Consider the following 23,738-nt stretch of genomic DNA (forward strand, 5'->3'; position numbering starts at 1 on the left):
GATACTATTGAATATAATTACCAATTCGACAAAATATCAATAAAAACTCATACAGGGAAAATATGATGAAAAATTAAAACGATTAAGACGACTTAGATTAACTTCACCCAGATTCTTAGTGAAGAAGTATTTTTGATATGACAGAATTAAAAACTTTGCGAGTCATACTTAAGATAATCCACCCGTATTCAAACACTCGGTACTTGTACAAACAGAACATCCCTGAACGAGATGTAAAGTAAAATACAACAACTATTTTTAGTTTTTCATTGAAAAAAAAAGAAAAGGCATTTTACTGCGGTTGGTCGTGTCATAGTAGAATCGATATTTATTCTATGAACAGATAACAATTTGAGTGAGTAACTGGCCGTATTCTTGGGCTGTTTTTTACACGCTCTCTTAATTTCTTACCAGGAAACAATTAATTAATTGATAGTGAAGTTCACAGTCGAAGTTTATGTAGAGCTCCACAGCGAAATCTGGTATATATACAGCTGGATTTCGTATATTTTCTGGAGATTCATATTTGAAAGCTTACTCGATTAAAAAGCTTGAAGGCTCTTCCTAAACACCACCATCTGGTCAAACTGAAATTATAAATCGGTTATGAGAAATATTTTAAACAATCTTCAAAACTTCCCAGAAGCAATCTTGCGATATTCGAATTCAGACGAACTTTCTCAATTTATTTGTTTATTTTTATTTCTTGGGTACCTTGGTAACTATGTTGTAGCAACTAGAACAGTGTTGCTTAAGAATTTAATTTTTATCATTAACAAGGGGTCGCTATATTTGCGGAAACTGGCGGTAAATCGCTCACGAACACATTTTATTCCGATTTTCCTTCGGAGTGCCTGGTCGTGTCGTCGGTTTAACTTAGGAATTCTGAATATGAATTTTAAATCTGGTAACTAAATGCTGGATCTGAACTCGGAAATTTTATTTTGTAATGGATTTCTGAACCAGAGTTTATTTTCTGAATTCAAGTTCATAATTTAATTCTTAAATTCAGTTTCAGAGTTAATTTCCCGAATTCAGAACCAATATGCTGAAGCTAAATTTGGAATTTGAATTCAGTTTCAGTTCCTGGAATTTTGGTTTTGTTTTAGATAAATAAATGATGAAAAAAGTACTTATCAGTTTTAAACCTCGACTGACCTAATCTCGCAAATCGATTCTTCTTGTTAGTTAGTTGATGACGAAACAAACACAACTCATTTATACCGGTTCCCTCAGTAAAAAAGTTCGAAAACTCTGAAATGGAACTTACTCCGAATTCTCAGAGATGGTTTAAATGGTTTTCACAAAATTTGATACAAATGAAAGGTTAGTTCAGACACTTAGGAACATTAGTTTACTTGAAAATAGACCTTAACGCGAAACTTGTTCACTTTTACAGATATCGTGAGTAGATATTAAAAAGATATCCAGCTCTCACGTTTCCCGAACAAATCATTGGTAACATTCTTTTTTGCGAACATGGCGCCCTCAGGCAAGTCCTCATCGAATCTTGTACATACAAGTACACGCCTAAAAATAGTTACTCAAAAATGAGTAAGATCCCACTCATCTATAGAAAAAGTGGAACAACTCTAATTTAGAGTAACTCCTTAGTTACTCAAATTTGAGTTCTTCCACTGGAAACGATTTTTGGGTAAAATCTACTCATTTACTGATTAATGCTTTATTTGCCCATGTACCAAAAATAGAGTAATTAGTTAAATTCTGAATGAAATTTTATTCCACATATACTAAATTGGCGTAAAATTGCTCCTTTTTTTAATTGTATTGTATTAAAATATTAAGTAAATGACACGCAATATTCCGTTTACAATTGATTTCTAATTTCGAGATATCATATCAAGTGGCGATCGCTTGGAGTAGTGTGTCAATCGTAGCTTAACACACATGTCAGTACTGCTCAGACACTTGTTCCTTATAAATGTCACACTTGAGCATATTTGTTTCCATTCTGAAGCACAGTACGGATCACTTCTGGACACAATAACTGCGTCGATGGCACAACCAAGAGGACAGTCTAAAAAGGCGGGTGGGTAATGTCAGAGACATAACTGGATGTCGTGAATACGAAAACAACTGACATGTTCCTTAACACTTCCGAATATCAATTGTATGAATTATGCACGCATTCCCCTTTTTCACATTTTTCGCAAAAACAAAGAAGCTTCACTTGATCTCGATTACTGTGAATTTCACACAGCGAAAAGTGCACAAATCTAAGCAAACTATTCTTGATTTGCAGTAAACTGAGGATATTTCCCTACGATTTGCAAACAACAAATCCTAATAGTTCTTTAGAAAACTTTTAGAGCCATTAGAACGGCTGATATTGTGCAATGCTCTCCACCGTTGTTTTTTTTCCTAATGCTAATGACTGGCAGCTGTGACGTAATCGCTCTTGTCGAAAGCGTGCAGGCGACACAAAACACATCTGCTCGCAGTGGCGATACAATCCAAACTGATTCAAGTTTTGTTGAGAGGCTTGTTTCTACCTGATTTCGTTTGTAGCTTTTTCACTAATGGGCGGTCCTAACGGCTATAAAAATAGCCGCATACAGAATTTTAATGTCGATTATTTCATTTCGGATTTGCATATTTTATTGAAAGAAACTATCAATATGCTGTAGGGATTCGTTTCCAGCATTCAGAAGAGTCAAATTGCGTAATTCTCTACGACATTAAACTCTGGAACATTTTTCGCAAAAAAAGGCTTCACTTGATCTCGATTACTGTGAATTTCACACAGCGAAAAGTGCACAAATCTAAGCAAACTGTTCTTGATTTGTAGTAAACTGAGGATATTTCCCTACGATTTGCAAACAACAAATCCTAATAGTTCTTTAGAAAACTTTTAGAGCCATTAGAACGGCTGATATAGTGCAATGCTCTCCACCGTTGTTTTTTTACCCAATGCTAATGACTGGCAGCTGTGACGTAATCGCTCTTGTCGAAAGCGTGCAGGCGACACAAAACACATCTGCTCGCAGTGGCGATACAATCCAAACTGATTCAAGTTTTGTTAAGAGATTTCCTTTTATGTGATTTCGTTTGTAGCTTTTTCACTAATGGGCGGTCCTAACGGCTATAAAATTAGCCGCATACAGAATTTTAATGTCGATTATTTCATTTCGGATTTGCATATTTTATTGAAAGAAACTATCAATATGCTGTAGGGATTCGTTTCCAGCATTCAGAAGAGTCAAATTGCGTAATTCTCTACGACATTAAACTCTGGAACATTTTTCGCAAAAAAAGGCTTCACTTGATCTCGATTACTGTGAATTTCACACAGCGAAAAGTGCACAAATCTAAGCAAACTGTTCTTGATTTGCAGTAAACTGAGGATATTTCCCTACGATTTGCGAACAACAAATCCTAATAGTTATTTAGAAAACTTTTAGAGCCATTAGAACGGCTGATATAGTGCAATGCTCTCCACCGTTGTTTTTTTACCCAATGCTAATGACTGGCAGCTGTGACGTAATCGCTCTTGTCGAAAGCGTGCAGACGACACAAAACACATCTGCTCGCAGTGGCGATTGAATCCAAACTGATTGAATTTTTAGTAGTAGTAAAATGTATCTTTATTTTCTGTTTCTCGTTTACAAGGATGGTTTACATGGTGATTGGTACAACTTGTCGTTTTTCAGCTCTGGTTCGTGTGATCTTCTCTTTTTTCTGTTTATTCATTTATTTTTTATAATTTGGTTTACATTTTCTACCTTGAAGGTAAGTGATTTGGGAATTTAATTAATTGTATAACCTACCTACTTAAAAACTATCTTAACCTAATGTATTACCAGTTCTCGTATGGTGGGCTATTCAGAGGCTTCGCATCGGTCCTTGAACCGTCGCACGTTGTTAGATTGAATTTTTGTTAAGAGATTTCCTTTTATGTGATTTCGTTTGTAGCTTTTTCACTAATGGGCGGTCCTAACGGCTATAAAATTAGCCGCATACAGAATTTTATTGTCGATTATTTCATTTCGGATTTGCATAATTTATTGAAAGAAACTATCAATATGCTGTAGAGATTCGTTTCCAGCATTCAGAAGAGTCAAATTGCGTAATTCTCTACGACATTAAACTCTAAAACATTTTTTGCAAAAAAAGGCTTCACTTGATCTCGATTACTGTGAATTTCACACAGCGAAAAGTGCACAAATCTAAGCAAACTATTCTTGATTTGCAGTAAACTGAGGATATTTCCCTACGATTTGCAAACAACAAATCCTAATAGTTCTTTAGAAAACTTTTAGAGCCATTAGAACGGCTGATATAGTGCAATGCTCTCCACCGTTGTTTTTTTACCCAATGCTAATGACTGGCAGCTGTGACGTAATCGCTCTTGTCGAAAGCGTGCAGGCGACACAAAACACATCTGCTCGCAGTGGCGATACAATCCAAACTGATTCAAGTTTTGTTAAGAGATTTCCTTTTATGTGATTTCGTTTGTAGCTTTTTCACTAATGGGCGGTCCTAACGGCTATAAAATTAGCCGCATACAGAATTTTAATGTCGATTATTTCATTTCGGATTTGCATATTTTATTGAAAGAAACTATCAATATGCTGTAGGGATTCGTTTCCAGCATTCAGAAGAGTCAAATTGCGTAATTCTCTACGACATTAAACTCTGGAACATTTTTCGCAAAAAAAGGCTTCACTTGATCTCGATTACTGTGAATTTCACACAGCGAAAAGTGCACAAATCTAAGCAAACTGTTCTTGATTTGTAGTAAACTGAGGATATTTCCCTACGATTTGCAAACAACAAATCCTAATAGTTCTTTAGAAAACTTTTAGAGCCATTAGAACGGCTGATATAGTGCAATGCTCTCCACCGTTGTTTTTTTACCCAATGCTAATGACTGGCAGCTGTGACGTAATCGCTCTTGTCGAAAGCGTGCAGGCGACACAAAACACATCTGCTCGCAGTGGCGATACAATCCAAACTGATTCAAGTTTTGTTAAGAGATTTCCTTTTATGTGATTTCGTTTGTAGCTTTTTCACTAATGGGCGGTCCTAACGGCTATAAAATTAGCCGCATACAGAATTTTAATGTCGATTATTTCATTTCGGATTTGCATATTTTATTGAAAGAAACTATCAATATGCTGTAGGGATTCGTTTCCAGCATTCAGAAGAGTCAAATTGCGTAATTCTCTACGACATTAAACTCTGGAACATTTTTCGCAAAAAAAGGCTTCACTTGATCTCGATTACTGTGAATTTCACACAGCGAAAAGTGCACAAATCTAAGCAAACTGTTCTTGATTTGCAGTAAACTGAGGATATTTCCCTACGATTTGCGAACAACAAATCCTAATAGTTATTTAGAAAACTTTTAGAGCCATTAGAACGGCTGATATAGTGCAATGCTCTCCACCGTTGTTTTTTTACCCAATGCTAATGACTGGCAGCTGTGACGTAATCGCTCTTGTCGAAAGCGTGCAGACGACACAAAACACATCTGCTCGCAGTGGCGATTGAATCCAAACTGATTGAATTTTTGTTAAGAGATTTCCTTTTATGTGATTTCGTTTGTAGCTTTTTCACTAATGGGCGGTCCTAACGGCTATAAAAATAGCCGCATACAGAATTTTATTGTCGATTATTTCATTTCGGATTTGCATAATTTATTGAAAGAAATTTTCAATATGCCGTAGGGATTCGGTTCTAGCATTCACAAGGACCAAATTGTGGAACTCAATTTGGTCCGTCGCTGCTGGTTGATGATTCCACTCCCACGACGTCTGCTTCCATCGAACGCACGAAAAGAAATGATCGATTTTCATTTTTTTTTTTTGCATAAATATCTGTTTATTAATCTTATTTTTGTGTATTACATCAACATTTTACAGTACAAGTGTTTTGACCCTTTGGCCTTTCATCTTTGTTGTTCATACGATTCGTTATTAATAATAGGTGTTTTAGTTACTCTTGTTTTACATACTAATGTTTAATCATAATATTTATTTTAATTATTTATAAAATGTCTACCTACTTATAACTATCCCTAACCTAATACGTACAAATTTTGAATTATTTGTATTTCAGAGATTGAGCACCTCTCTTCAAATTTCGTGCAGTATTGTTCGAATTTTTGTTCTAGTATATCCAGTGAGGCCATCTCATGTACTTCACTAGTCCTTGTCCAAGGGGGTAGATTTAGAATCATCTTTAAGATCTTACTTTGAATGCGCTGGAGCCTAAGTTTGTGTGTTCGTGCACAGCCCCGCCAAACAGGGACTGCGTATTCAATTGCGGGGTAGATGATTTGTTTATAGACAGCCATCTGATTCTTCAGGCATAGTTTAGATGTTCTACAAATCAGCGGATACAGAGACCTAATGAGTATGCTGCATTTTTGAACGATTTTGTCAACATGTGACCTGAATATCAGATGTCTGTCAAAGGTGAGTCCTAGATAGATAACTTCATCGGACCATTGAATGACCTCATCACCGAATCGTATTCTGCATTCGTCTGATGGAACAAGTTTTGGAGATCTTGAATGTGGAAACAAGATGACCTGAGTTTTTGCTGCATTGATCACAATTTTCCAGCTTGTAAAATATTCTGTTAAAGCGTCCAGACCTGCCTGTAGTTTATTTTTCAGAGCATTAATGACACGACCTTTGTAAAGAATGGCAGTATCATCAGCAAATTGTGACAGAACACCACCACCTGGAAGAGGTGGGATGTCTGATGTGAAAATGTTGTATAGAATGGGACCTAGGATACTTCCCTGGGGTACACCAGCAGGAATAGTAAATCTTTCTGAAAGTGCATTATTCAGAGAAACCTGGAATGCTCTATCTGCAAGATAATTTTTGATAATTTTAATAAGATACATGGGAAAATTATACCGATGCAGTTTGAACACCAGTCCATCGTGCCACACATTATCGAATGCCTTTTCAATATCCAATATTGCCATGGCAGTCGTTTTGGACACTGATTTGTTTTGCTGGATGACGTTGTTAACCCTTGTGAGCTGGTGGATGGTGGATCTTCCTTTCCGGAACCCAAACTGTTCTTCCAGAAATATATCCTGTTCATCTGCAAAAGCAAGAATTCGCCTTTGTATTGACTTTTCAAACAGCTTGGATAGGGCAGAGAGTAAGCTGATGGGCCGATAGCTCTTGGAAAAGGAAGGATCTTTCCCCGGTTTCAAAACTGGGATAACTTTAGCTAACTTCCACATTGAAGGGAAGTAACCAAGCTCCCAGCACCTGTTAAAAAGTTTAGCTAAGAAGACAAATGAGCGAATACTCAAATGTTTCAGCTCAATGTTGAATGTGTTGTCGAAACCGGGGGCCTTCATATTTTTGGATTTTTTCACAAAAGCCATCAGCTCATTCGCAGTGACTCTACTTTCCTCAGGAACTAAGCTGTCTGATTGGTCAACCTCAGCTACGCTATCAGCAACGGCTCTTTCATATGGACTAACAATGTTGAGTCCTAAATTGTGAGAACACACAAACTGCTGGCCTAGCGCATTTGCCTTCTCTACTGGTGTGATTAAAGGTATTCCTTCAGCTGCGTCCTGGGGTGACATCAGAGGAGGAATAGGCTTCGGTTTTTTCTTAAGCACCTTCGTTAAGGACCAGAAGGGCTTTGAATGTGGGAGAATTTCTCGAAGCTTTTGCTGGAAGTTCCTGTTGCGAAGCTCAGATATCCTTTCCTGGATTATCCTAGTTAAGTTGTTATAAGTAGTCTTCCTATCTAGGATGCCAGTTCGTTGATACTGCCTCCGGTAGATATTCCGAAGTCGGATGAGTTTCTTGGTGACACTGTCGATTTGAAGAGAGGAACTCGGCATATGTTGTACTGGAACCGTCCTATCACGAGCGACTGTGATTGAATGCTGGAAGGAAGATAGGGCCGCATCGATTTCCATCGGGGAATCTAGTGGAACATTGATATTAATAAGTTGGTCGGCGATTTGTTGAAATTGGACCCAATCGGTGCGATAATAGTTCCTCCGTGGTTGAATAGGCACTGTTTCTGGTGAAGATCCCAACGTCAATATTACTGGAAAGTGGTCAGAAGGGAGCTCGTTGAAGACAACCGGAGAGCTGTCTATAGCGATGTTGCTGATGAATATATCCAAAATGGAATGAACTCCCGATCTGGAAAGTCGCGTTGGTTGATCCGGAGCGAAGATGTTGTATTGTCCAGCTTCGTAATCTTCGGCAAGTACGAATCCGTTTCGATTCTGTCTTCTGTTTCCCCACAGCTCATGCCGTGCGTTCAGGTCCCCAGCAATGATGAATTTGTTCTGTCGTCGAGTGAGCATAGCCAGATCTCGCTTCAATGATGCACACGTACCATCTCGAAGATTGGTTTGTTTGGGGCAGTACGCTGCGATGATGATGATGGGTCCCATCGTCGTTGTAATCTCAATTCCGATGGCTTCTATGAGTTGCAATTTAAAGGCTGACAGAAGCCTGTGCTGAATGGATCGTTTAATGGCAATGGCAACTCCCCCTCCTCTGGTAGTTGCCCTGTCGAGCCTGTGAATCCTGTAATTGGAAATAAAAATAGAAATTTCAGGTTTAAGATGAGTTTCAGTTAAAATAGCAATATCGGCATTCTTCTCTTGAAGAAAGTCGGACAATTCAGCAGTTTTGCTCCTGAGTGAGCAAGCATTCCAATTTACTATAACCAACCCATTATATTGCATATTCGATGATGAATTTGCCTAAGGCGTTGATTTGCTCTAACCGCGTTCTGCAGTTTCGTAGTTTTGTTGTCATTGTTTCAAAAATGACGATCAGTTGTTCAGCAGAGAATAAATCACCAGAGTCATCCTTTGCTTGTGGTTGATTATTGCCCCATCCAGGAGGGATTCTTGAGGAAGATTCTTTTTGAGATCCAGCGGCTGAAGTCTTTGGATTGCTGCGAGGAAGTGGCGGCAAATTCGGAATATCCCTCTTCGGTGGGACCCGTGGGAAATTAACTTCATCCTTCTGTGGAACATTCTTGCGCGTTGATTGTTTGCGGGACGCCTGTTGTCGAATTTTTGTGAACTCAGCACGTTTGGGACACGATTTGCTAGTAGATGGATGGTCGCCATCACAGTTCACACATTTTACAGCGATGTCATCTAGTAGGCAATCGTTGGTATTGTGTGGTTCGGCACATTTCCCGCACCGACTTTTCATGTGGCAATTCCTCGCTCCATGGCCGTAGTTCAAACAGTTCGTGCACTGTGTGACATCCCGATGTACCGGTTTATACTTTTGCCATTCGATGATTATGTGAAATAACGATTTAATCGTTTTCAGTTGACTCATGGTGATGGAGCCCTTCTCCAGATGAATCAGGTACAGTTGATCTCTAAACTTTTTGTCCGTATTATGGCGCTTCATTTTAAATACCATCAAAGGCTTTAGTCCAGCCTCCGACAGTGCCTGCTTTAGTTCGGCTTCCATCATGTCGGGTAGTCCTCGAAGTACAACCTTCATAGGTTTGTTGGCGGCAATATCGTGTGTGAAGTATTCCGCTTTTGTCTGCTTCAGATAGCATTCCACTCCTTTGTAGTGGTTCAAAGCCGGAACAGTTATTTTGTAGCCTTCAGTACATAAACGGATTGTTGCCTGTAGTCCTTTGCTGATCAGTGTGTTGAAATCCGAGCGTAGAGTTGGTGGGAAGCCCTTCAGGTAGAAAGGCGGCATTTTTTCCTTCTTCTGCAGTTCCTCTTCGACATCTACTGGCAGATCAGCATATTGGTTTTTACTCAGCAAACGGTCGTTTACCTGTACATCACTTGGCTTCAGACGCTTAGCATCCTTTGGATCCTTCTCGGATCTATGGCGGTTTTTACCCATAGCTTGGGTAGGTAGACAACTGCGAATAAAAAATAAAACAAAATCGAAATTAGTCGTAATAGGTTATTCGTCTATCCACATCGAGTGTTAGATGACGAATGATCGATTTTCGACCACGGTTCCCCTTTTATACGCATTCAGTTGAAGATATGTGTCTGACTACCTCAAAATCGTCGTCCTTGCGCGAAAAACCCAAGCGAAAGTAAGGTGTTTTCCGCGTTGTTTTCAAATTTTAAGAAAACTTAATTTTTGAGTTGTTTGTGGTTATCGCACACTGTTCAAAATATTATCCTGAATTCCTGATCATATTTTTGATGAAATGGTGAAAGAATTATATTGCTACCATTAATACAAGTCGAGATATTCACGATTAAGTTCTGCCCATTCTTCCATATGGCTAATTTTGAAAAGGCGCCCCATAGTAAAGTAAGTCGTATTCACGACAAAATTGTGGTTTTTGCAGACACAAAACCGTTTGTGTTAAGCGACTCACACTTGAAATACGCGATTTCACTAACAAAAAATAGAACCTGTTGCTACAAATGGTTATTACAACTTTTAGACTGATCTTGCGAATAGTAACAAAAAAAACGAGTTCTTGCGTTAAACTCAAATTTAGAGTAGGAGTTACTCATTATTATTGATGGTAACTACTCAATTTTTGACGTTTCCATGTATCATTTGAAAATGAGTAACTAGTACTTAAACTCTGAGTAACTTTTTCTAAGCGTGTAGGTAGATAAATGTCAAATTCGTGTGCGCGATAATAGCAACACTGCGCAGCAATACAATTGACATAATATGTTCAATGTGATGCCGTGCGATGGCGTTGTTGAACTGAAGATTGATTTCGCTCCAAGCTGATAGGGTCTGCTCAATGGAATTGGAAGATGTTCTATTTGTAGATGATGAATTTCATCAGGATTTGTGTTCTGGTTTTCGAATTACAGGGTAAAGGTGATGAAAAAATTAAAACTATTCGAATATACAAAATCTTTACAGTTTCGCCTTTTTTACCGGAAAACATCCGAATGACAATAGTTACCACAATGCGGATCAGTTTATTTCGGTATAAATGATAGTAATCGAGCATGAATGAACTCGCGAAACGGCCCAAGTTCTCGTGTTTCGGAGTAGGAGAAAATCACCGTGAATAGATCAGGTTAGATATTTTATTCAGTTTACTTCCTGTAACTTATAACTAAATTCCTTATATTTATTTCAATTTTGAACACGTAAACTGGGTAAAAGAACAAAAACAATGGAAAATCACAGCGGATCCTCAATCTATGTCCTCTCCTCCCATAGCTCCATTTTGGCTCGAATTTTCTTCTCTTCTCCCGGTGGAAAATCGTTCTTGATATGGAAGGTACTTCTGATTTGTTCCACTGTTTTACCCTCTATCATGTTAGCCACCGTCTTGCAGGTCACTGCAACGAGCGCCTTCATATCCAAATAGTTTGCTGCCAACATAATCTGAAACAAGGTTCGTTGATCCACATTCAGGAAAGCACGGTCCCACCGGCTAATATCATCCGCCCGTTGGTTTAGCTCTTCAGCCGCTGATGGCCCACAGTGATCATGCTTGTGATGCTCGACCCATTCCAGAAGCTTGCGGAATATTGCCGAGTTTACGTTCGGTAACGGAATCACTTCGCCGTCGGTCAACTTAATGCCCGCGTCTTCCAGCATTGTGCTGATGGTTCCGAAGTGTCTCACAAGCTGGCTATCCAGAACGAATTCGATTTCGTCTGAAGTTTGTAGTTTGATAGTTGACATGGCGATTAATGTTTTCACAGGACTGATCAATGAATTAAGAGGTTTTCTGGTTTTAAACAAGGAAGAAATGATTACCTAAAATAACTGTTATGAGTTACCACAGGTAATAACGTACAGACACATGTATCCAGAATTGTTTACCTACACTGAGGGAAAAGCAATTTAGATTCTAATAGGACTAGAACTTAATAACCAGTTAGAAATTTTCAATAATACGGATTGCGGTGTCAGCATGAAACTCACTCTACTGCAAAACAACAAACAAACTAGTCTCAAAACTCTCGTTTCGTAGCAACTTCTTTCTTCCATTACCTGGTCTCCATATGTTTACTTTTCTATTGATGTTTATTTTCAGCATTCACAATTCACATGCGTCGCCAAGTGGTGAGAGCGAACATTATAGAAGGCAGCGGATACACTCAAGAATGAATCAGAAATGTTTCTGATGTTTTTTGCCATATTCAAGTCTTAATTTTTGTTTTTGGTTTAAATATTTGATTTATAAATCTCAACAATGCTCTGTAATGTGAAAATGTAATAATTTTATCTTACGATTTCATTAAAAGTTCGGACGAGGATGGAATAATTTTGGATTCATACTTTTCGGTTTTTTCAAGACAGTCAAAATTCGACGTCAACATTTCAAAAGGGCCTAAAAACAATTGACAGGTTCTCTTTGTTTACTTTCTCTTTCGACTATATCTGCGTTATTATACAAACGTTCGTTACATATTTGGTACTGTTGGAAACATGGAGATATTGTCTTTCATTCTACACGAATACTTTGTAGGTACACGTGAAAATTAAGGAGATATTCACAAAAAAAAAGTAAACAAAGAGAAACTCTCATTGGTTTATGTGCCCTTATGAAATGTTGACAAATAATTTAGGCTGTGAACCATTTCGCGGTTAATTTTAACTTTTGGTTAAAATCTGACACTTGAGTGGTTATTTTGTGTCGAGTAGTTAAATTTAACTAAAACTGTGGCCCATTTCAAAATTTGACGGACGGAAAGTTATTCGGGTTTATTTTCCACTGGAAATAATTTCAACTAAAGAATTGTTATTAGAATTTTCATTGCAAGATTTTTTTCAGTGTCGGAAAATAACTATCGATCTGTCAAAAATAACCATGCTTTCGAGCAGGGTTATTTTTGACAACATCGAATTAACCGCTCGAGTGTCAGATTTAAACCAAAAGTTAAAATTAACCGCGAGATGGTTCACAGCCTTAATATTGCATATTTTAGGACTCCAACCTTAAAACCACCCGTTAATATGCAGACTGATTATTCGAAATTAATCTACTAATACATTTTTTTTTATTCAAGAGAAAACAGTGAAAACAAGTTATTGCTTCGTTGTGTTGTAATTTTTGCATATCAGTTCAAGCTGTCTGATGAGGTTTCCATATTGTTTTGTTCCCAAGCCATTCCGTTGGATGTGTTTCTACCTAACACCACGGAAAATTGGTAAATTTATAGTCGTTTGACACGCTATTTGGTCATTGTCTTACACCTTCGGCCAGAGTAATTGAAGGTAAAATGCAGTATGGGTAACATCTCTATCGGACGAAGCTGTTGATTTCAAATAATAAAAAGTATGTTGTTATTCAGCAAAAGCATTTTAGCCATATGCCCTGTCAGAAAAGTATACGGAGTGACGGTAGCACCCATAGGATTAATCAGGTCGTGGCTCTTTCCCCTGACGAATGATCGTGCACTGGAAGGACTCGACAATCGCGAATAATTCTTCTCAGGCAATAACTCGTTTTACATAAGTTTATAGCGTTCCTTTTTCCTGTTGAAGGTTTCTTACATGCACCGTAAGGGTTTATATTGCTGCTTGTACACGTAATGAAGCTCATTATCGCGTGATGAAAAGAAAACCGAATAGTTTCCGGTGGTAATCATTGTTTATGCGTTTGTTGTTGATTTTGTACTGTGCATTTTATATGGCTGATGGTAAACTAGAACCGAATCTGCATATCTATCAAGACTTCTTGTTTGTTAATTCGATTTTTCCATGCAATTCTCGAAATTTCCATGTGCCTTTAAAGTGAATCGTCTTGGTCACAGAGCACACATCTCGAGCAATTAAAATTTTCTCATGGTATAACCAAATACAAATTATAATACGGAGTACTTCGACATATTTTCGAGGACACCTTTTGCGCTATGTGGTACATTGACAAAGGTACATTGTCAGAGTGACAGAGACCTTTAGTGGTAAAGGGGGTAAATTCTGTTATGAATATTCTAATAAATGGCTCGACATTGATGAAACTGTTTTCTGATTTGACTTGTGCGAATAAAGGAATCATGATTCGGTAAGTTTTCATTAGTCAATTAACCATATCATCGTATCGTAGAATTATGAGTTTATTGCAGGAAATTAATGGAAGATTTAAGATCGAGCTTTTTCATATTCGTCGGATTTTAGACAGTGCTTAGTTTATGCTAGAAATTGTAAAATACCGCTAAGAAATATGTTCACCGGATAATTCTAAGCACACAGACATTTTTAACAACATATTATTGAACTGCCATGCCACACACGCCCTAAGTATCGAAAAAAAAAGAATTCATAGAGCCGAATACAATCTTGAGTTTATCGCAGCACAGAAGGAAATTAAACTACAACATATTTAAGCATTTTACGAAATAAACTCAAACTGAATGAAATAGACATCATTCTTCCGAAGCTTTTAATATCCGACAAATTTTGGAATGCTATTTCAATCGGCTCAACAAGAATGCTTTCTCGCTTCTGATCGAATCAATATATACAGTATCTAATGGTCAATTGAGCTACTGTTTTGTATTAAAAAAAAATAGGTATGATATCACCGATTACAATTTGGCGAAACTATTATTAGTCAACTTCTGCTTTAGGTTATCGATGCCTGTACATATTCTTGTAGAAGAAGATCGCTTCTACAAATTCTATTGCCTCTTAGCGAAACAGTAGGTAAACAATAAAAAAAATGGGCATATTAGTATCGTTCTGATGAATACCGATCGCACCTAGAAATCTTTCAAGTCAGCTTTACGATTTCTTCAAATAATATTACATAAGGCGCATAGGAATCAGTTAGTGTTTATGATGGTGGTTTCCTTTCCGGTTCACCACCCACAACTATCTAACTCCAATGCGAGCTCAGGTTAGTCTGTTCCATTTCACTGAAAATGGATAATCATGGATTAGCATCATCATCATGGGTTGGGTGACATTATAGTGGTTTTCAGCTGGACATAGAATGCGACGGAATCGTCGCAGGATAGCGAAATAATGAGCGTCAGAACCACTGATGCCAGGTTTGCAGATTGGTATGTAAATTTGCAATTTCGTTTGTTAGCAGACTTTGCAATTAACCCGACTTTTTTGCAGATTTTCGAAATTTTTAAAAACAATCGTCCATTTTATTGACTTTTGCTATTACTGTAGGGTTTCATCTGGTTTTTTCGTCATACTTCTGAATATTGAGGTCGCATAGGACCATTTCTAGTACGCAGACGCCCAAAATTCACCTGGCATCGCTGCAAGAAAATTGGACAGTTGTTTTAACCCCTTCGCTGTCTGTTGTATTGAAATTAACTAGCATTAGAGCCAAAAGAAAAATTAATCGGCTGTTGGATTGAGGCCAATTGCATTTCAACTGGTAAAATTCCTTAGCGACAATTGTTATTTCATTGTTCATCGAAAGCATCAACAAATGTATATCTGTCAAAGACGACCAACTTTTTAGAGTAGACAAATAGCACAATCGAATAAAGCACGAGGTTTTGAAAACCAAGGTGTCGATTAATGCAAAATATAAATGAAAAGGGAACATACTAAGCACAAAATAACCATTTTGTACGATTCAGACTCTTCTTTTGTCACAGTCAATCTCCGTCACCGGCACCGTCAACATTAATTACATGCATTCTTATGGAGCCATTCACACGTAACGTCACCGTCACGGAACGTCTTGACGGACGGAGCGTGTGAACGTTCCGGTAAAGAAAGTATTAAACTAATTTTGACGGAAGCTGACGTTTCGGTGACGGTGACGGAAGGACGCGGATCGTCTGAATCGTACATTATGCCAAATAAATAACACACGCCTAAAAATCCGTGCAAGTTGTAGCCGTAATCTGCCACATACGCATTATCGATATGAATTCATTATGACTGAAGTTTTCCTAATAATAAATAAAAAATTAGTCATTGCAACGGTCAATTTAAAAAATATTTTTTTCTAGCTTGTGGTCTCGAAGGGGTTGAATCGATGCGAATGACAGTTTCGCTATCTTTGCGGCATTTTGTCGCTATCCTATCGCATCGCAATCTTTTCTAGCCGACAGTGAAAATCACTATATCAACCTGACTTTGAAGTCCCCAGCCATTCGGAAAAATTTCTGAACCTGCCGACATTTTAGAGTCTATTTCCATAATTCTTTTGGTTTGAATCTGTGACTGTACTTGATTCCAGGTGAATGCTCGAATTGAAAAGGTAACCTGTAGTGAATCTTGCATAGCACTGTCAGCAACTTTGTATCCGATTGAAACATCCGCAAACCGCGGATAGGCAGAATATGTAAAATTTAGTTCAAATCAGAAGAGGCAATGATGAATGGACAGCGATGTCGTCCCTTCAGAACAATAAACAAACAACCCTCGTTTCATAGCAACTTCGATGTTGCGTTGCCAAATTATTTCTTTTTCGGCATTTTGAAACAGTTACGACAGAATAGACGATTGGGCTAGGCTAACTAGTTTATTTACTGAACCAAGAAAAACAGCTCCATTTGTATGAGATCTAGGAGTATTATTATTTGTATTTGGTATAACCACAAACGAATTTCCAGACATGACAGTCATGATCTTTTTTTGGCACACATCTACGGTCCTCCATGAAACTGGCAACAATGGTATTAAACTATAGTTGCACTGCTGGGTTTTTCAAAAGGGCGTATAAGCAAGTGACAGTTTCTCTTTGTTGACTTTCTCTTCTAATAATTACCAAGCGGTTTCCACGTTTATCGCTCAACCGACGACACGACCAGACACTCCGAAGAAAAATCGGTATAAAAATTGTCCGTTAAAGATTTACCGCCAGTTACCACAAATATAGTGACCCCTAGATAATGAAACAAATAATCTTCTCGTGCAACACTGTTCAAGTTGTTACGAACTAGTTACCAAGTAACCCCAACATTAATAAACAAACAGTTTGAAAAAAGTGTGCGGAATTGTTCGTTTTATTTTCAATTAACACTGTAAATAATTTATGAATGCGAATTATAAACAGACATTCTTGATGTACAAATAAGTATTTATTAAGAGCTTCGCTTCTCATGACATGTTCGTATTTTCAGTTTCATCAAGGGTAAACTTAGGACAATAGCTAGAAAAAAATAACTTTATCCTTCACTTTGATGCGGACGAAAAGTTATATCTGATGCTGAATAAACACATATGAGAAAAAACAACTTAAAATTTATAAATTGATCCTAAGACATGACATGCATTGCATAATTTTGCCAAAGCTGGTGCCTCAGAAGTGTACCTTTTCTCGAATAGATTTCAAATACTATAATAAAACATAAATGAAGTGAAAAAGAAAAGTTATGTTCTTTGCAGAACACGCGTAAATGTTTATTTTCATTTTTATTATAGAATCTTTTCGCAACAGTCGATCCGATTTGATGATCGATGATGTTATTTCAGGAATTTAATTGATTATATGGTGGTTTATTGTGGGAATCATCGTATTAGACAGCAGAATATTCGGCTTGAAATTGAGCGATCTCTCGTTATTAATAAAAAAAACAATCTCACCGAGCAACACTGTTTAGTTGCTACGAACATGATGTTCGACTTCCGAACGGGTAAGCTGAAAAATAAATAATGATTTTAAAAAGCTGTCGGCAATGCATATTTCATGAATACCTTACCTGGAACATTACTGATAAAGTCATTTATCTATTTTTCAACAGAACAACATTGGTAACTATGGTTCTGTTATTCAAAATCAATAATTTTTAGCACTTGTTGCCAGTTTCAGTATTTTTTCAAACGACTTAGTTTTGACATTACCAGTTACTGAGGGGTAGTTAAATTTGCGATACAGTTTTAATAGACGAGTGGCAGGTCGTGTCGTCGGCTCAACTCTTTGCATGAAAATATACCCGAAACTTTCGACTTTCAAACAGAATAGTGATATCAAAGAAAACCTTTTTAATCACATCACAATATTCGAAAGAGAGAGTGATTAAAGAGAAACTGTCACTTGCTTATACGCCCTTTTGAAAAATTAACCGATATTTATAATGCAAATGTCAAACTGTGAGATCGATTTCTTAGCTCATTTGTATATATTGAGATTTTGTTTTCCACTTAATATTTTGTTTGTTTTAAAGTAATCGATTAAAACCATGATCTCTCAGCTATTTAAATTAATCGCAAGAGGACAGTTCACAGCAGGTATGCTTAATAGCAGTTAAATGGAAGATACAATGTATAGCTTTCGCGTTGGAAGTAACGGTGCATACGATTACTTTCTTTTGCGCTAAAAAACCTCGGTAAGCTCGAAAATTTCGGAAATAGATTTCCGACGTTCCGTTATGTATTTCGAAAAAGTCAGAGTAGATTGCATAAATGTGAAAAAATCAAAATCCATGGTTGAGGAATATATGGAAGAATTGAGCATGATGACCTGGTTGCTTACTTTGGATGCTCATTCATCGTGCTTATCCGTTTTTTTTATTTTTGCGATTCGTTTTGAATATCTTTTTGGTTGTTTATAACAATTGTCTCTATTTTACTGTAGCGAAATAAGTGACAATGTTGACATTTGATTCTGTTCTACTCATGGCACACTCTAGTCGAAATGATAAGAATGCAATTAATCTCGCGCTCCACCAAGCGGTGAGTGCGGTCATTTTAGAAAGTACCGGGTACGAATTAGATTTTTTCAAATTTTTGTAAGCACATACATGTCTTTATTATTTATCTTTGGTGTAACCACAGACATGACAGTATGAATAAATTCTTATAAAAATAATTTTTCGTGATGCACTAGTTCCACCTATATTGTACTGCGCGAACTCTTTACTATCGGTACACCCCTTGTGTTATGTAAAAGTTTTTTTACTAGTTGGTTGCCCCCCGTTTGTCAACACTGATGAGCTGCTTGCAGAGCAGAGATGCCATTTATACAGATTTATCTGTATTATACAGATTTTTACATGCTCGTACAGATTTAATACAGAGTACAGATTTTATACAGATTTCCTCAATTTAATACAGATTTATACAGATCTCACAAAAAGTAAGAAAGGAAAAAATTGACTTTTCTGTTTGAGCTATCTTTTAGTATTTGATTCCAGTGACGATATAAAAGTCTATCAATCAACGGACAAAACACAAATTAATATGGAAATCTGTGAAATCCATTTATATTATAACTTGAAATCAATTTGAACTGATATTCAGTTTTTTTGCAATGACTTAGTGGAAACATATATTGGAGAAGCCAAATGAATGAAAAACTAACAGAAAAGCTGATTTATTGGAAAATGATACGCTTAGAGACAGTACTTTATTCAAGGAAGTAATGGCATCATGAAACTTTACTGTCAAACTGAGAGTTGTATGAACCGACTTGACGTTGCATATTGGGCGCTGAAATTCCATGTCAAATTATAAAGTCACCAATTCCGAACTAGATAAACATATGGGATTACAATTCAGTTGTTGTGGATAAAAAAAATGAAACTTCGTCGTTGAATATTCTTGTGAGCGCTGTAATGACTGATTGAATCTACCATCCTACAACCACCATCTATTGGAATAACATATCTTAGCATCATTTTGTTGTAAGAATTTCATTTTATTAGTGAATACAGATTAATACAGATTTTTTATATAAAAAATACAGATTTTCTATGAAAATATCTGGCATCTCTGTTGCAGAGATACCTGATTTCATCATAATATTTGAAAATAAATCGTCGCAGTAAATTACTGGATTACGTTGATAATATATTTAACTTTTTTAACGATGTTGGAAGGTAATCATTTATTTTCTCAACGTTGTTCATCTAGACTATTTTTGATTGTGTTGGTAATTTTCACCTGAAATTAAGTGTAAATATTGCAACAAAACGGGTTCGATTTTGTATTGCGTTGGAGGATAAAAAGAAGGCACAAATCTGTATATAGTTTTGGTAATATGTATTAAATCTGTATCCTGTATGAAATTCGCATGGACGTGTACAAATCAATATATTACAGGTAATTCTGTATGAATGGCAACTCTGTATGTAAATGAAAAAATAAACACAGTCTAGATGACAGACAGGATGTTTTGATAGGGTAACGTGGCGCCATCGTGACATATGCGAATACTGTCCCAACTTAAGGAATATTCGAAATGACCGTTAAAATAAATTTGAGTGTGCTGTCTGTTATTCTGTGGTATGTCCTCCAATATTATTTATTCAAACAGTTCAACGTCAAACTGCTATGCGCGGTGGCGTCTGTTTTTTTTCAACATGGGAAATAATCTAATAGCTGTGATCCAAATTTGTGAATATAAGAGCATGCTCAGAAGTGTTGTTGCTCACTCCTGTCAATGATAATTGTATTGAACTATTGTTTATCTTTTTAACATACACTATAGTTTAGTATGCAATCGATTTAAGTTAGAACTGTCAACAGTATCAATTAAGTAGAGAATTTGCTGAATTGAAATAAAAGGATGAGTCTCTTAATTTTGGACCATCGACGTGAAAGGTTGTGTTCTTTTAAACTGAACATTAAAGTGGCGACGAGTTGATAAAATTGGACGGACACAATCAAAGAAGGAGTCTGGATTGCTGGATTGGGGTAGATATACGGACAATCGCTGTAATTAAAGTTGTAAGTTACCCAACAAAAAGTAATAAATCATTCATATTTCATTAAAAAAAGTTCATTGTTTTTGCTGTTGTATTAAAAGCATTGTTTTAATTGAAATCCTTTGTTCGTTATTGTTCTATACAGCTGGTCGAAAGCGACGCTGATTTCACGTTCTGGCGCAATAGGGTCACAGACTAACAGACATGACAGTATGAGTAAATTCTTATAAAAATAATTTTTCGTGATGCACTAGTTCCACCTATATTGTACTGCGCGAAATATTTACTATCTGTACGCCCCTTGTGTTATGTAAAAGTTTTTTTACTAGTTGGTTTCCCCTCGTTTGTCAACACCGATCAGCTGCTTGCAGGGATGCCTGATTTCATCAAAATGTTTGAAAATGAATCGTCACAATAAATTATTGGATTACGTTGATAATATATTTAACTTTTTCGCGATGTTGGAAGGTAACCATTTATTTGACTCAACGTTGTTCATCTAGACTATTTTTTATTGTGTTGGTAGTTTTCACCCGAAATTAAGTGGCGGCAGACCAGAAGCAAGTAAATATTGTAACAAAACGGGTTCGATTTTGTATTGCCTTGGAGGATGAGAAGTAGGCATAATTCTGTATATAGTTTTGGCAATATGTATTAAATCTGTATCCTGCATGATATTCGCATGGACGTATACAAATCAATACATTACAGGTAATTCTGCATGAATGGCAACTCTGATGGTAAATGAAAAAAACAAACACAGTATAGATGACAGACAGGATGTTTTTGATAGGGTAACGTGGCGCCATCATGACACATGTGAGTACTGTCCCAAATAAAGGAATATTCGAAATGACCGTTAAAATGATTGAAGAATCTAATTTGAGTGTCCTGTCTGTTAGTCTGTGGTTTAATGTTATACGGAAAATATAGATCGCAGATATAAGAAAGAGAGAATTGAAAAAAAAGTACGTTAATTTTTTTACTTGTTCATATTATCAGACAATAGTGAAAATTGTATACATAGTCGATTGAGAATTTTAATCAGAAGAATGGCTCTGATTGGTACCATTGATCCATATGTTCCGGGAACATGTTTTTCCAATTACATAGAAAGACTGGATTTTTTTTCTTGCAATAATGTGGAAGATGGTCGCTAGAAAGATATTTTCATGAGTTTTTGCGGCATGACGGTATTCGACGAGTTAAAACTTTTGTACCCAGCGACAGACCTAAAAACGATAGCTTTCGCAGACGTAACGAAAAATTTAAGAGAACGGTATGATAAAATTGAATCTGACATCATTTTGAGATTAAAATTCAGACGTCAGATACAAGGACCAAGTGAATCGAGTGAAAATTTTATTTTAGGAGTGAAATTATTGGCGAAACAATGTGATTTTTGTGAGTTTAGGGACTCAGCTATTAGAGATAAATTAGTTTTTGGAGAGCATGATTCAAATGTATTGATTTGACCTTGAGGAAAGCGGAAAAGATAATAAAAAATAAATAAATGGCTTCCTCTACAGTGTAAGTAATCACTCAGAGAACTAATGTAAACTCAGTACGCTATCGTTTAGGTCGTCGGAATGAAAGAAATGTTCAGTATACGGAAAATAGAGATAATAGGTCAAGAAGCAGAAGTAGAAATGAGGATGATTATAGGAGGAAATCCAACAGAGAGAAGTCGAGTTCATATCGTAGGTCAACTAGTAGGGGAAGATATGCTAATTTTGTGTGCCACTTTGGCTATATGAAAGGGCATATTCAGAAAAATTTTAAAATCGTTTTTAAAAAAACAGTTTAAACAGTTTGATTTAAAAATAAAAACAGTTTTTTATTTTTAAATCAAATCCTATAGCTCTTAAAAAATCACCCTTTATTACCATCAATTCAAAATATCAAATCGATACTGACCTGGACCGTTGCTGTGGCAGACATAACTGATTTGGTCGACCGGATGCTCGGCTACCGGGTGTTTTCACTGATTGAGATCGGCTGTGATGTGGACTCCCATATCTGAAACGAGAAGAAAAAGGCAAAAGGTTGTAGCGAAATCTTTGTATGTGGAAGCGAATACTTTAAAAGTATTTTTTTAGTGGTTTGAATAGTGCAATATTCAGTCAACCCAGCTGTACTATTTCTCATGACATTTTGATAGGTAATAAAGCAATTACTGCATCGATGTAAATTTTGCAGGGGAAATATGAAACGTTGGGAGTCAATAAAAAATCATATTAAATTCGGGACTGCCTAATAATAAATAAGTAATAAATATATTTCATTCCTAAATTGTCTCACGTAGTCTCACATAAGTCCGGGAGATCTTAAGTTACACATTTTTAGCTAAAGTAGTTAGTAGAGTTAGGAATTTCCGACTAAGTATGTCGGAATGTCGATAGATTAACCGAATAATAATGCAGATAATCGACTGAAATTTAATCCATTAGTTTGAAACTTATGTTCGATTATTGAACTATTTCATTCGTCCTTCTCTTTTGTATTCGACTTCGTTTGACATTAGTCAATCCGGCATGTACATACCAAAAACAAGTCTTGAGACCACTTAAATGAAATTGAAATATGGGTACTTTAAGAGATGAAGATTTACATGTCACATTTTGCAGTGAACAGATTATATTATTACACTTCTTAAGGAAAAATACAACCAAAGACGCTAAAAATGTATGACCGATTCAAAACGGTTCTACCAGACTAGTATGGAAAGAATCCGACAGAAACAGAATCGTTAATAATCGCTAAGCGAAATTCTTTGTCGGAAACGGTTGTTGCATTGTTGCCAGATTCTAGCCGAAGCTCTAACAGAACGTCGGCAAAAATTTCTGGCAGACATAGCCCGTCGTCTGGGGGGATATCTGCCAGGAGTGTACGAGTAGGTTAGTTCGAAAATTATGTTCGACTCAGATCCCCACATTAACAGATCCGAATGGATTCCAAATCAAATCCGAATTCCATGTGGAAATCATGTGGAGTTCCGAATCAATTTTAACTCCAGTGCGACAACCGATTCCGAATGAATTTCGCCTACGACCGGTTGATTCGGAAATCCGTCGGAATTGAGTGAGAAGATGCGGACTGAACTGTCAACTCTTCTTCTTCTTCTCCGATTCTGCACGTTTTCGTGCTGATTTTCAGTTTATTTTTAAATGAAACCATTATATAACTTAATATACAAATTGAAATCTTCATG

At 36.7% G+C, this 23,738-nt stretch overlaps 2 protein-coding genes across 3 annotated transcripts in view; both read right to left on the bottom strand.

Annotated features, from left to right (window-relative positions):
• The window catches only part of LOC131435017 (uncharacterized), a 425,332-nt gene that overhangs the window by 77,515 nt on the left and 324,079 nt on the right, over positions 1-23,738 (bottom strand). For both annotated transcript variants that reach the window (XM_058602473.1, XM_058602474.1), the window contains one exon: positions 22,445-22,546. In XM_058602473.1, coding sequence (XP_058458456.1) covers positions 22,445-22,546 — 102 coding nt within the window. The remainder of the gene's footprint in view (positions 1-22,444; positions 22,547-23,738) is intronic.
• Positions 10,934-12,506, bottom strand: LOC131435021 (S-phase kinase-associated protein 1-like). Its single transcript, XM_058602479.1, has one exon. The coding sequence runs from the start codon at positions 11,637-11,639 to the stop codon at positions 11,148-11,150; it is 492 nt and encodes a 163-aa protein (XP_058458462.1). The 5' UTR covers positions 11,640-12,506; the 3' UTR covers positions 10,934-11,147.

This window comes from Malaya genurostris, chromosome 3 (genome assembly GCF_030247185.1).
Source record: "Malaya genurostris strain Urasoe2022 chromosome 3, Malgen_1.1, whole genome shotgun sequence".
Taxonomy (NCBI): domain Eukaryota; kingdom Metazoa; phylum Arthropoda; class Insecta; order Diptera; family Culicidae; genus Malaya; species Malaya genurostris.